Source organism: Oryx dammah, unplaced genomic scaffold (genome assembly GCF_014754425.2).
Source record: "Oryx dammah isolate SB20612 unplaced genomic scaffold, SCBI_Odam_1.1 HiC_scaffold_13, whole genome shotgun sequence".
NCBI classification, from domain to species: Eukaryota; Metazoa; Chordata; class Mammalia; order Artiodactyla; family Bovidae; genus Oryx; species Oryx dammah.
In genome coordinates this window covers 15,015,562-15,030,540 of record NW_024070197.1, presented here as the reverse complement: position 1 = coordinate 15,030,540, position 14,979 = coordinate 15,015,562, and the positions used below count along the sequence as shown (strand labels likewise).

Here is a 14,979-nt window from a genome sequence, read left to right as displayed (position 1 = left end):
GGTGATTTTTTTTTTCCCAGATCGCTCAGGACAGAAGTTATCTGTCTCAGCCTATCAGCCTCCCAGCATGGCCTTAGAGACCCTCATTCCTCCCCTGCCCTCACCTCCCATAAGCCCAGCTCACCTAAGACACCAGGGTTCTTAAGAAGGAGTAGAAACCCAAAGCAGAGTGTGGAGCTGGAGGTCTCTGTACCAGCAAAGAACAGTGAGAGCACCGTGTTAACGAGATGCTCCTGGTGAAACTCACTCTCAGGATCTGAGCGCTCCTAGAGATGGAGATGGGTGATTCTTAACATTTCCCCCTGCAGAAATTCCCCGTTTCTGAGTCTTCTTATCTCCCTACCAACACCATGTTCCTCTTCTTTTTCTTGAACCTTTTTTTCCTCTAATCAAGGCCAGTTCAGTTCAGTTCAGTTCAGTCACTCAGTCATGTCCGACTCTTTGTGACCCCATGAATCGCAGCATGCCAGGCCTCCCTGTCTATCACCAACTCCCGGAGTTCACTCAGACTCACGTCCATCGAGTCAGTGATGCCATCCAGCCATCTCATCCTCGGTCGTCTCCTTCTCCTCCTGCCTCCAATCCCTCCCAGCATCAGAGTCTTTTCCAATGAGTCAACTCTTTGCATGAGGTGGCCAAAGTACTGAAGTTCAGCTTCAGCATCATTCCCTCCAAAGAAATCCCAAGGCTGATCTCCTTCAGAATGGACTGGTTGGATCTCCTTGCAGTCCAAGGGACTCTCAAGAGTCTTCTCCAACAACAAGATACCAAAAGGGTGAGCTCCAGAGTGAAAGTGTCTGGACTTCAAATTCTGGCCCTAACATTTACCAGCTGTGTGTATTTGGGCAAGGAATATAACCTCTTTGTGCCTTAGCACATTCTCATGGAGTTATTTTGATAATGTATGATAAGCTCAATGAAAATTAGAGGTTAATTTCTTGATGTCATTGCTGTTGTTGATTTTCTCTGTCCTGGGGTGTCATTGCACTCCGGATTGGCCTTTGGAGCTTACATTCCAGGGATATTGCTGAATATATTTAACAACTAGTAGACACATTACTTTGCTGACTAAGGTCCGTTTAGTCAAGGCTATGGCTTTTCCTGTGGTCGTGTATGGATGTGAGAGTTGGACTGTGAAGAAGGCTGAGTGCTGAAGAATTGATGCTTTTGAATTGTCGTGTTGGAGAAGACTCCTGAGAGTCCCTTGGACTGCAAGGAGATCCAACCAGTCCATTCTGAAGGAGATCAGCCCTGGGCTTTCTTTGGAAGGAATGATACTAAAGCTGAAACTCCAGTACTTTGGCCACTTCATGCAAAGAGTTGACTTATTGGAAAAGACTGTGATGCTGAGAGGGATTGGGGGCAGGAGGAGAAGGGGATGACAGAGGATGAGATGGGTGGATGGCATCACTGACTCGATGGACATGAGTCTGAGTGAACTCCGGGAGTTGGTGATGGACAGGGAGGCCTGGTGTGCTGTGATTCATGGGGTCGCAAAGAGTCAGACATGACTGAGCGACTGAACTGAACTGAACTGAGGCACTTGCCAGAACAGACATTGGTCTCAATCAGTTAGAACAGATGTGGGCTTCTGACTAATCAGAACAGACTCAGTTCTGTGCCTCTCAGAATTGGAGGAAGGAGTGAGATTCATCTCAGAGTAAGCTTACTGGGCCACATGTTAACTCCTTGGTCTTAATCTCTTTAAAAGCATTCCAGAAGGAAGGCTTGGAGAGGATTAGGAAGGAATAGAGGGGAGGTATTGGACCATGGACTGCTTGCTAATCCTTAGGGAAGTATTTCAACGTTTAAAGAACACGTACATCCCACACAAAGATACTAGCTCGGTGACAGTAGTGTGTCCATCACTCTCTTTCTGGCTCCCCCAGGGCAGCCCTTGCCTTGTCCATATTTAACAACTGGTATGGCTCTTGCCAGACCAATCAGAACAGACATTGGCCTGCACCAATCAGAACAGACATTGGTCTTTATCAATCTGAATATACATGGAGCTTGACCAATCAGAACAGACTTGACTCTGTCACAGCTGGGGGAAGGAGTGAGCTGTGTCTCAGAGAAAGCTTACTGGACACATGTTAACTGCTTAGTTACCAGCTCTTTAAAGGCTGTTTGGAGGAAGGCTTGGAGAGGCATAGGGGAAAATGGTGGGGGATTATGGATCTTGGCTTTCTTGCTAATCCTTAAGGAACTACTTCAACGTTTAAAGAACACATACATCGCACCGAAAGATATTAGTTCAATGTCAGTACAGTTTCCATCGCTCTAATTCCCATCCCCAATGCATATCCGGGGCAGGTCTTGCCTTGTCCATGCGAAGCAGGAAGGAATCAATGAAGTCCTTAGGGCCACTGGGATCCAGCACCTTCTGGTGCCTCTCCACGTTCTCAGTGATAAAATCTTTCACTTCTTCAATCATGCTGTATAAGCGGATGTGTTTGCCAGGAAAGTGTTTCAAGATGCCCGGGAATATTTCAAACACCTACAGGGCAGCCAACAAGGCACAGAACTCATTGTATTCACTGGGCTGGTTCTGTGAGTGTTGATGCTCTGAGCTGCACACGTAGCAACATCTAAAGGGCATCATTCACCCCGTGGACTTGGAGGGTGTGCCTCCCAACCGAGTGTGCATGCACACACTCATACACACACACATACTCACACAAACAGTGGTGCCTGGACCTCTGCACCCAGCCCCAGTCACTCTCACATCTACTGAGGTTCCTTCTCTAGAAGCCTGTCCTGTCCAAGGCCTGATTTAGACCCCAAACTGACGGATGGCCTCACCTTGGAGGGCCACTAAACCTTCTGTTTTTAGTGTTCAGGACAGAAAAAGTATCTGATCTCTTCCTGGGGTCCACCACCCTAATTGCTGGCCCACTATGTAGTTGATGACTCACCTGGGTATAGAAGGAGGCAAGAGTGATGAAGATTTCATTAAGTAAATGTAGCAGCTGTGATAGTCTAGGGTCCTGATAATTAAAGCGTTCACCAAAGACAATGGAGCAGATTATGTTGGCACTGATGGAGTTAAAAAGGAAATGAGGATCCAGGTAGGCCCCTGAGGAGAGAGATCTGTCATGGGGGGAGGAGTCCCCTGCACAGTCCTTCTGATTGGCTCTGACCTGACTGGTGCCATCTCATCCTGGCTGGTGCCATCTCATCCTATCTTCTTTGATTAGTTTCTTTGTCTTTCTCTTGGCTGACTGGGCTTTCATTGGGTATCTAAGATTTTCTTTCTGAAAGTCTTCTTTGAGTCTCTTGTTGCTTTTCTTGGTCTATGTCTTGGGCTGACTTTCTCTGGACTTTCTCTGGTCTTTTCATTAACTCTACTCACTCTTTCTTTCAGACTCACTCCTTCTCTGTTCTCTTGCCACATCTTTGTAGCCCCTCTCCTTAACCTCATTGACATTCTGTGTTCCCCTGACTTTAATAACTCCCTACTCCCTTTACGTTTTGCTTTCACTTCTCCTTGCAGTTTCTGTTCCTAGATTTATTGTGTCACATTCTCCATATCTCTCTGTCTTGCTTTTGCTGTGTTTCTCTCTGTCTATTCTCTCCGTGCTTCTGTCTACTTTCTCTGCCTCTCCCTCTCTCTTTGCTAGTCTCTGTCGCTCTCTGTTTTTCCTCATTCTCTTTCTCTTTTCTGTCTCTATCTCCTTCTCCTCTCTTTATCTGAACCTGTTTCTGCCTCTCTCTGTCTTTGTCTCTAGATCTCTCTTCATCAGTCACAAGCCCTCTCCCTCTCTCTCACCCCATCTCATCCCCACCTCCACCCAGCCCGCACTCACCCTGGGATTTCTGAAGCTCCTCCACCAGACACTGAGCCTCCTCCTTGATTCGTTCCTCAATACTCCGCTTCCCCTTCCCAAAGTCCTTCATGGTGGTCACAGAGAATTGCCGGAGAACCTTCCATGACTTCCCACTGGCAAGACCCACACCTGATGGTGGGTCATGGAGGGAAGGTTTTGAAGGCACATGGGATAGTCCCTCCTCCTCTCCCTAATCCTCAACCTTATCCCCCCACTCACCTGGTTGCTGGAAGACAGAGTGAATGATGGTGATGTGCGCTCGGCCAGAGAATGCTTCAGCCTGATCCACCAGAGCCTCCCTCATTGCTTCATACCCCCACAGGATGACAGCAGGCCGAGACCCCAGATAGACAGTAAAGACATCCCCGTATTTCTCCCGCAGCTGTGGGGGCAGAGTCCAGGTCTCACTCTCTGACTCAAGAAAAGGATCTCCACCTCACCCCTGGATCACACCTCCCAGCTAGCCTACAGCCCCATCAGGGAAGAGCAAAGACTAGAACTCTATGGTTTCCTCCGAACCTCACATATATCACCTGACCCAAAGCATCTGCCTCTGTTGACTTTACCCTGAGCCCTCCCAGCTTTGCTTTTAAGAATTACAGAGGGCACGGTCCTAAGATGGTGGAGGAATAGGACAGGGAGACCACTTTCTCCCTGACAAATTCATCGAAAGAACATTTGAACGCTGAGAAATTTTCACAAAACAACTTCTGAACTCTGGCAGAAGACATCAGGCACCCAGAAAGGCGTCCATTGTCTTCAAAAGGAGGTAGGACAAAATAGAAAAGATAAAAAGAGAGACAAAAGAGTTAGGGATGGAGACCCATCCCAGGAAGGGAGTCTTAAAAGAGAAGTTTCCAAGCACCAGGAAACCCTCTCACTGGCAGGTCTGTGGGGAGTTTTGGAATCTCAGAAGGCAACATAACCAGGAGGAAAAATAAATTAATTAATTAATTAAACCCATAGATTACATGCCTAATGGCAACTCTCAGCAGAGAAGTAGACCAGATGCTCGCCACCAGCAAGCAGGGGCTGAACAGGGAGGCTCGGGCTGCATTGCTTAGGGTAAGGGCCAGGTCTGAATGTCCTGAGGGCAATCTGAGGGAGCTAATGTGAGATAGCACCCAAACTGTAGGATAGCCAGAGAGAGTGTGAGGGATAAAAAGAGAGAGAGAGAGAGAGAGAAAGAGAACTATCCCGCAAAAAGCCCTAATCTAAGGCACTGTAGGGCCCGCTCACAGAACAAAGGACTGTGGACTGGCCCATCCCCTGCCAGAGGCAGGGAGGCAGGCAGGTGGCAGCCAGAGCTGGAAAGGGGCAATCTCAGCCCCAGAGATGGCATCCTCTACCAAACTGCAAGCAGGCTCCCAGTTGCTAACCAAGACTTCCTGGGATTCTGGACAGCTGACATCTGCCGGGAGGGTTGCAGCCAGAGATCAGCTCCCCAGAAGAGATACACAGTACACCTGAGACAGTGCGCCTGCTGTGTACCCAGGAAACCGAGTGGCTGGGACAGGGGAGGCAATAAGACACACCCACTACCTAGGGAGAGTGCGCTCTCCAAGCACCTGGTCCTTGAGCTGCTAGGACCTAGGAAAGGCACAAAATACAGGCCCAATTGAGTCTGTGCCTTTGTGGAATACCTAAGAACCTGAACCTGAGCGGCTTAGACCTGGGAAGTGCACACAACCCAGGGCCCACTTTAGACAGTTCCCCTGCAGAGCAACCTGGAGCCTGAGCAGTGTAGACTGGGAAAGCACACATGCCATGAGTGGGGGCAAACCCAGTGTGGCTGAGATACTGCGAGCACTCCCCACACACGCCAGTGATATTTGTTTGCAGTGTTCCTCCCTCCCCACAGCACGATTGAACAAGTGAGCCTAAATAAGTGACCACCTTCACCCCCTTGTGTCAGGGTGGAAATTAGACACTGAAGAGACCTGCAAACAGAAGAAGCCAAAATAAACAGAGGGAACTGCTTTGGAAGTGACAGGTGCAACAGATTAAAGCCCTGTAGTTAGCACCGATTACATTGGAAGGGGCCTATAGATCTTGAGAAGAATAAGCTGAAGCAAGAAACTATCTGAAACTGAACTGACCCCACACTGCCTGCAACAGCTCCAGAGAAATTCCTAGATATATTTTTACTATTATCATTTAAAAAATTTTTTTAAGTCCTCTATTACTCTCTCCCCCTTTTGACTCTCCTTTTTCTCCCCCAGGTCACCTCTATCTCCTCCCTATCTCCTCCCTCCCCCTTCTCTTCTCTACCCAAATCTGTGAATCTCTTTGTGTGTTCCAGGATGTGGAGAACACTTAGGGAACTGATTACTGCTTAGATCTGTCTCTCTCCTTTTGATTCCCCCTCTTCTCCTCCTGGTTACCTCTATCTCCTTCCTCCTTCTTTTCTCTATGTAACTCTGTGAACCTCTCTGAGGGTTCCAGACTGTGGAGAGCACATAGGAAATTGATTACTAGCTAGATTGCTCTCTCCCCTTTTGATTCCCCTCTTCTCCTCCTGGTCACCTCTATCTCCCTCCTCCCTCTTCTCTTCTTGATGTAAGTCTGTGAACCACTCTAGGTGTCCCTCACTGTGGAGAATCTTTTCACCATTAACCTAGATGTTTTATCATCAGTGCTATATGGATGGAGAAGTCTTGAGGCTACTGTAAGACTAAGATTGAAAACCAGAGGCAGGAGGCTTAAGCCTAAAACCTGAGAACACCAGAGAACTCCTGACTCAGGGAACATTAATCACTAAGAGCTCATCCAAAAGCCTCCATATCTACACTGAACCAAGCACCACCTGAGAGCCAACAAGTCCCAGAGCAAGACATACCATGCAAATTCTCCAGCAATGCAGGAACATAGCCCTGAGCTTCAATATACAGGCTGCCCAAAGTCACACCAAACCCATAAACATCTCAAAACTCACTACTGGACACTTCATTGCACTCCAGAGAGAAGAAATCCAGCTCCACCCACCAGAACACCAACGCAAGCTTCCCTAACCAGGAAACCTTGACAAGCCACTCGTCCAACCCCACCACAGGGAGGAATCTCCACGATAAAGAGGAACGACAAACTGCCAGAATTACAGAAAGGCCACCCCAAACACAGCAGTCTAAACAAGATGAAAAGGCAGAGAAATACTCACCAGGTAAAGGAACATGATAAATGCCCACCAAACAAAACAAAAAAGGAGAAGAAAGGGAGTCTACCTGAAAAAGAATTCAGAATAATGATAGTAAAAATGATCCAAAATCTTGAAAACAAAATGGAGTTACAGATAAATAGCCTAGAGACAAGGATTAAGAAGATGCAAGAAATGTTTAACAAGGACCTAGAAGAAATAAAAGAGAGTCAATCAACAATGAATAATGCAATAAATGAGATCAAAAACACTCTGGAGGGAACCAACAGTAGAATAATGGAGGCAGAAGATAGGATAAGTGAGGTAGAAGATAGAATGGTAGAAATAAATGAAGCAGAGAGGAAAAAAGAAAAAAGAATTAAAAGAAATGAGGACAACCTCAGGGACCTCTGAGACAATGTTAAATGCCCCAATATTTGAATCATAGGCGTCCCAGAAGAAGAAAACAAAAAGAAAGGCCATGAGAAAATACTTGAGGAGATAATAGTTGAAAACTTCCCTAAAATGGGGAAGGAAACAGTCACCCAAGCCCAAGAAACCCAGAGAGTCCCAAACAGGATAAACCCAAGGTGAACACCCCCAAGACACATATTAATCAAATTAACAAAGATCAAACACAAAGAACAAATATTAAAAGCAGTGAGGGAAAAACAACAAATAACACACATGTAGATTCCCATAAGGATAACAACTGATCTTTCAATAGAAACTCTTCAGGCCAGAAAGGAATGGCAGGACATACTTAAAGTGATGAAAGAGAAAAACCTACAACCCAGGTTACTGTACCCAGTAAGGATCTCATTCAAATATGAAGGAGAAATCAAAAGCTTTACAGACAAGCAAAAGCTCAGAGAATTCAGCACCACCAAACTAGCTTTTCAACAAATGCTAAAGGATCTTCTCTAGACAGGAAGCACGGAAAGGATGTATAAACTTGAACCCAAAACAATAAAGTAAATGGCAATGGGATCATACTTATCAATAATTACCTTAAATGTAAATGGGTTGAATGCCCCAACCAAAAGACAAAGACTGGCTGAATGGATACAAAAACAAGACCCCTATATATGTTGTCTACAAGAGACCCACCTCAAAACAAGGGACACATACAGGCTGAAAGTGAAGGGCTGGAAAAAGATATTTCACGCAAATGGAGACCAAAAGAAGTAGCAATACTCGTATCAGATAAAATAGACTTTAAAATAAAGGCTGTGAAAAGAGACAAAGAAAGACACTACATAATGATCAAAGTATCAATCCAAGAAGAAGATATAACAATTATAAATATATATGCACCCAACATAAGAGCACCGCAATATGTAAGGCAAATGCTGAGAAGTATGAAAGGGGAAATTAACAATAACACAATAATAGTAGGATAGTTTAATACCCCACTCACACCTATGGATAGATCAACTAAACAGAAAATTAAAGGAAACACAAACCTTAAATGATACAATGGACCAGTTAGATCTAATTGATATCAATAGGACATTTCACCCCCAAACAATGAATTTCACCTTTTTCTCAAGTGCACACGGAACCTTCTCCAAGATAGATCACATCCTGGGCCATAAATCTAGCCTTGGTAAATTTTTTAAAAATGAAATCATTCCAAGAATCTTTTCTGAACACAATGCAGTAAGATTAGATGTCAATTACAGGAAAAAAACTATTAAAAATTCCAACATATGGAGGCTGAACAACATGCTTATGAATAACCAACAAATCACAGAAGAAATCAAAAAAGATATCAAAATATGCATAGAAATGAATGAAAATGAAAACACAACAACCCAAAACCTACGGTACACTGTAAAAGCAGTGCTAAGGGGAAGGTTCATAGCAATACAGGCTTACCTCAAGAAACAAGAAGAAAGTCAAATAAATAACCTAACTCTACACCTAAAGCAACTAGAAAAGGAAGAAATGAAGAACCCCAGTGTTAGTAGAAGGAAAGAAATCTTTAAAATTAGGGCAGAAATAAATGCAAAAGAAACAAAGGAGACCATAGCAAAAATCAACAAAGCGAAAAGCTGGTTCTTTGAGAAGATAAATAAAATTGACAAACCATTAGCCAGACTCATCAAGAAACAAACGGAGAAGAATCAAATCAACAAAATTAGAAATGAAAATGGAGAGATCACAACAGACAACACAGAAATACAAAGAATCATAAGAGACGACTATCAGCAACTATATGCCAATAAAATGGACAACTTGGAAGAAATGGAAAAATTCTAAGAAAAGTATTAACTTTCCAAAACTGAACCAGGAAGAAATAGAAAACCCTAACAGATCCATCACAAGTACGGAAATCGAAACTGTAATCAGAAATCTTCCAGCAAAAAAAAAGCCCAGGACCAGACAGCTTCACAGCTGAATTCTACCAAAAATTTAGAGAAGAGCTAACACCTATCCTACTTAAACCCTTCCAGAAAATTGCAGAGGAAGGTAAAATTCCAAACACATTCTATGAGGCCACCATCACCCTAATACCAAAACCAGATAAAGATGCCACAAAAAAAGAAAACTACAGGCCAATATCACTGATGAACATAGATGCAAAAATCCTTAACAAAATTCTAGCAAACAGAATCCAACAACATATTAAAAAGATCATACATCATGATAAAGTGGGCTTTATCCCAGGGATGCAAGGATTCTTTAATATCTGCAAATCAACCAGTGTAATACACCACATTAACAAATTGAAAGATAAAAACCATATGACTATCTCAATAGATGTAGAAAATGCCTTTGACAAAATTCAACATCCATTTATGATTTAAAAAAAAAAATCTCCAGAAAGCAGGAATAGAAGGAACATACCTCAACATAAATAAAAGCTATATATGACAAACCCACAGCAAACATTATCCTCAATGGTGAAAAATTGAAAGCATTTCCCCTAAAGTCAGGAACAAGAAGAGGGTGCCTACTCTCATCACTACTATTCAACATAGTTTTGGAAGTTTTGGCCACAGCAATCAGAGAAGAAAAAGAAATAAAAGGAATCCAGATTGGAAAAGAAGAAGTAAAACTCTCACTGTTTGCAGATGACATGATCCTCTACATAGAAAACCCCAAAGACTCCACCAGAAAATTACTAGAGCTATTCAATGAATATAGTAAAGTTGCAGGATATAAAATTAACACACAGAAACTCCTTGCATTCCTATACACTAACAATGAAAAAACCGAAAGAGAAATTAAGGAAACAATTTCATTCACCACTGCAATGAAAAGAATAAAATACTTAGGAATATATCTACCTAAAGAAACAAAAGACCTATATATAGAAAACTATAAAACACCGATGAAAGAAATCAAAGAGGACACAAATAGATGGAGAAATACACCATGTCCATGGATTGGAAGAATCAATATAGTGAAAATGAGAATACTACCCAAAGCAATCTATAGATTCAATGCAATCCCTATCAAGCTACCAATGGTATTTTTCACAGAACTAGAACAAATAATTTCACAATTTGTATGGAAATACAAAAAACCTTGAATAGCCAAAGCAATCCTGAGAAAGAAGAATGGAACTGGAGGAATCAACCTATACTACAAAGCTACAGTCATTAAGACAGTATGGTACTGGCACAAAGACAGAAATATAGATCAATGGAACTAAATAGAAAGCCCAGAGATAAATCCATGGACCTGTGGACACCTTATATTTGATAAAGGAGGCAAGAATATACAATGGAGAAAAGACAATCTCTTTAACAAGTGGTGCTGGGAAAACTGGTCCACCACTTGTAAATGAATGAAACTAGAACACTTTCTAACACCATACACAAAAATAAACTCATAATGGATTAAAGATCTAAATGTAAGACCAAAAACTATAAAACTCCTAGAGGAAAACATAGGCAAAACACTCTCTGACATAAATCACAGCAGGGTCCTTTATGACCCACCTCCCAGAGTAATGGAAATAAAAGCAAAAATAAACAAATGGGACCTAATTAAACTTAAAAGCTTTTGCACAACGAAGGAAACTATAAGCAAGGTGAAAAGACAGCCTTCAGAATGGGAGAAAATAATAGCAAACGAAGCAACTGACAAAGAATTAACCTCAAAAATATACAAGCAGCTCATGCAGCTCAATTCCACAAAAATAAACAACCCGATCAAAAAATGGGCCAAAGAACTAAACAGACGTTTCTCCAAAGAAGACATACAGATGGCTAACAAGCACATGAAAAGATGCTCAACATCACTCATTATCAGAGAAATGAAAATCCAAACCACAATGAGGTACCATCTCACACCACTCAGAATGGCTGCTATCCAAAAATCTACAAACAATAAATGCTGGAGAGGGTGTAGAGATAAGGGAACTCTCTCACACTGTTGGTGGGAATGGAAACTAGTACAGCCACTATGGAGAACAGTGTGGAGGTTCCTTAAAAAACTGGAAATAGAACTGCCATATGACCCAGCAATGCCACTGCTGGGCATACACAGCGAGGAAACCAGACTTGAAAGAGACACGTGTACCCTGATGTTCATCACAGTACTGTTTATAACAGCCAAGACATGGAAGCAACCTAGATGTCCATCGGCAGATGAATGGATAAGAAAGCTGTGGTACATATACACCACAGAATATTACTCAGCTATTAAAAAGAATGCATTTGAATCAGTTCTAATGAGGTAGATGAAACTGGAGCCTATTATACAGAGTGAAGTAAGTCAGAAAGAAAAACACCAATATAGTATACTAACACATATATATGGAATTTAGGAAGATGGTAACAATAACCCTATATGCGAGACAGCAAAAGAAGACACAGATGTATACAACAGTCTTTTGGACTCTGTGGGAGAAGGCGAGGCTTGGATGATCTGAGAGAATAGCACTGAAACATGTATATTATCATATGCGAAACAGATCGCCAGTCCAGGTTCGATGCATGAGACAGGGTGCTCAGGGTTGGTGCACTGAGATGACCCAGAGGGATGGGATGGGAGGGAGGTGGGAGTGGGTTCATGATAGGGAACACATGTACAGCCATGGCTGATTCATGTCAGTTCAGTTCAGTTCAGTTCAGTCACTCAGTCGTGTCTGACTCTTTGCGACCCCGTGAATCGCAGCACGCCAGGCCTCCCTGTTCATCACCATCTCCCTGAGTTCACTCAGACTCACGTCCATTGAGTCAGTAATGCCATCCAGCCATCACCCTTGGTCGTCCCCTTCTCCTCCTGCCCCCAATCCCTCCCAGCATCAGAGTCTTTTCCAATGAATCAACTCTTCGCATGAGGTGGCCAAAGTACTGGAGCTTCAGCTTTAGCATCATTCCTTCCAAAGAAATCCCAGGGTTGATCTCCTTCAGGATGGACTGATTGGATATCCTTGCAGTCCAAGGGACTCTCAAGAGTCTTCTCCAACACCACAGTTCAAACGCATCAATTCTTCGGTGCTCAGCCTTCTTCACAGTCCAACTCTCACATCCATACATGACCACAGGGAAAACCATAGCCTTGACTAGACGGACCTTAGTTGGCAAAGTAATGTCTCTGCTTTTGAATATACTATCTAGGTTGATGTATGGCAAAAACCATTACAATATTGTAAAGTAATTACCCTCCAATTAAAATAAATACATTTTTAAAAATGAAAAAAAGAAAAAGAATTACAGAGACTCCCTACATCCAAGCTATAGAATCTCTCCCTCTCAACCCACACGGTGTCACAGCTCAAAGTCTCACATCTATTCGAATGTCTCTCTCCAAAGGGAACCCTCCTACACTGTTGGTAAGAATGTAAATTGGTCTAGCCAGTATGGGGAACAGTATGAATGTTCTTCCAAAAACTAAAAATATAGTTGCCTTATGACCCAGGAATCCCACTCTTGGGCATATATCCAAAGAAAACCATAAGTCAAAAAGATACATGCCCCCCAGTCTTTACTGCAGCACTGTCTACAATAGCCAGGACATGGAAGCAACCTAAATGCCCATACATAGAGGAGTGGGTAAAAAAGATGTGGTACATATATACAGCCATATATATTACTCAAATTACTCAGCCATAAAAAACAATGAAGTAATGTCATTTTCAGTAACATAGATGGACCTCGAAATTGTCATCCTGAGTAAAGCAAACCAGACACAGAAAAACAAATATATGGTGTCACATATACATTGAATCTTTAAAATAATGGTACAAATGGACCTGTTTACAAAACAGAAATTGAATTACAGATGTAGAAAACAAACTTACAGTTACCTAGTGGGGAAAGGCAGTGTGATAAATTAGGGAATTTGGATTCACATATATACACTACTATACATAAAACGGAAGTGTTAGTCACTCTGTTGTGTCCAACTCTTTGTGATCTCAGGCAGTAGCCAGCCAGGCTCCTCTGTCCATGGAAATCTCCAGACAAGAATACCGGAGTGGGTAGCCAATCCCTTCTTTAATTATTCCACCCCCTTTGCCCTTTCCATCTCACTGCCTGGAAAGACTTGAGGAGGCCCTTCTGGTCCATTTGCAAGACATTCCCCAGGAAGGGCAGAGGCCAAGGTCCAGGAGGAAGGTGGCCCCGGGAAGCAGGGCGGCCCCAGAGGAGCAGGAGGCCAATGAAGAGAATGAAGAACAGGATGGCAGAGAGAGCCATGGTCTGGGCCTGCCTTTGATCAAGCTGTCCCTCTTAAAGGTAGCTTACTTTGTTGTTTGTTATTTTGCCCTGTGGGTGGAATAGGTGTGTCAAGATCCTCCCTTGGCAGAGCTCCTGCTAACTCTCCAGAGACAAGAGGAAGCCCAAAGGACCAGGTGCTGCAGAGGCCACAATGTTTATCATCTCAGTGGATCCCAAGCAGCTTCTGATAAGCCCTTGTGGGTTGGAATTGTCTTGGTGGGCAATTCCCTTGAACAGAGACCATGTCTCCCAAGGAAGAAGAGTGGTGTCAGCTCCAGGAACTTGTGGAGGCTGTGTTTAGAGTGTTGGCACCACAAGGGCAGCTCTCAGACAGTTTTATCAGTGAGTGGCATTGCATCATGAGGGAATGAGGTTAGCTGGCCATCAGAAATGGGCGTCCTGTGCCCGCTGGGGCTTGGGGTTTGTTTGCACATATGTGGAGAGAGTGGTCTGGAGAAGGAGGTGGGGTCTGATGGGAGACCTAACTCCATGTGGTCTGAGATGATTCATTCATTCATTTCACAGCAAGTGTTTTATTTTATTTTATCTTATCATTTTATTTTGCCCCATTGTGTGACATGTGGAATCTTTCCCAACTAGGGTAGAAACCCATGCCCCCTGCAGTGGAAGCTCGGAGTTAATCACTGGACCAACAAAGAAGTCCCTTTGGCAAATATTTTAGACACCTGTCACCTGCCACATACTGCTCCAGGTACTGAGAGTAGAGTGTTGAACAACACAATATGTTTTCCCTCAAGCAACAGGCGTTGAGGGGAAGGAGAATTCAGTTCAGTAGCTCAGCTGTGTCTGGCTCTTTATGACCCCATGGACTGCAGCGCGCTAGGCCTCCCTGTCCATCACCAACTCCTGGAGCTTATTCAAACTCACATCCATTGAGTCAGTGATGCCATCCAACCATCTCATCCTCTGTTGACCCCTTCTCCTGCTGCCTTCAATCTTACCCAGGATTAGGGTCTTTTCCAATGAGTCGGCTCTTGGTATCAGGTGGCCAAAGTATTGGAGCTTCAGCTTCAGCATTTGTCCTTCCAATGAATATTCAGGACTGATTTCCTTTAGGATGGACTGGTTGGATCTCATTGCTGTCCAAGAGACTCTCAAGAGTCTTCTCCAACACCACAGTTCAAAAGCATCAATTCTTCGGTGCGCAGCTTTCTTTATAGTCCAACTCTCACATCCATACATGACTACTGGAAAAACCATAGCTTTGAGTAAACGGACATTTGTTGGCAAAGTAATGTCTCTGCTTTTTAACATGCTGTCCAGGTTAGTCATAGTTTTTCTTCCAAGGAGCAAGCATCTTTTAATTTCATGGCTG

General features: G+C 43.5%; 1 protein-coding gene across 1 annotated transcript in view; it reads right to left on the bottom strand.

Moving 5' to 3' along the window:
- The window catches only part of LOC120872470 (cytochrome P450 2B4-like), a 31,112-nt gene extending 17,435 nt beyond the window's left edge, over positions 1-13,677 (bottom strand). The window contains exons 1-6 of the mRNA XM_040252858.1: positions 13,458-13,677; positions 4,050-4,212; positions 3,810-3,959; positions 2,919-3,079; positions 2,324-2,500; positions 125-266 (exon numbers count right to left, since the gene is read on the bottom strand). Coding sequence (XP_040108792.1) covers positions 125-266; positions 2,324-2,500; positions 2,919-3,079; positions 3,810-3,959; positions 4,050-4,212; positions 13,458-13,622 — 958 coding nt within the window. The 5' untranslated portion in view covers positions 13,623-13,677. The remainder of the gene's footprint in view (positions 1-124; positions 267-2,323; positions 2,501-2,918; positions 3,080-3,809; positions 3,960-4,049; positions 4,213-13,457) is intronic.
- Between the last annotated feature and the right edge of the window lie 1,302 nt (positions 13,678-14,979).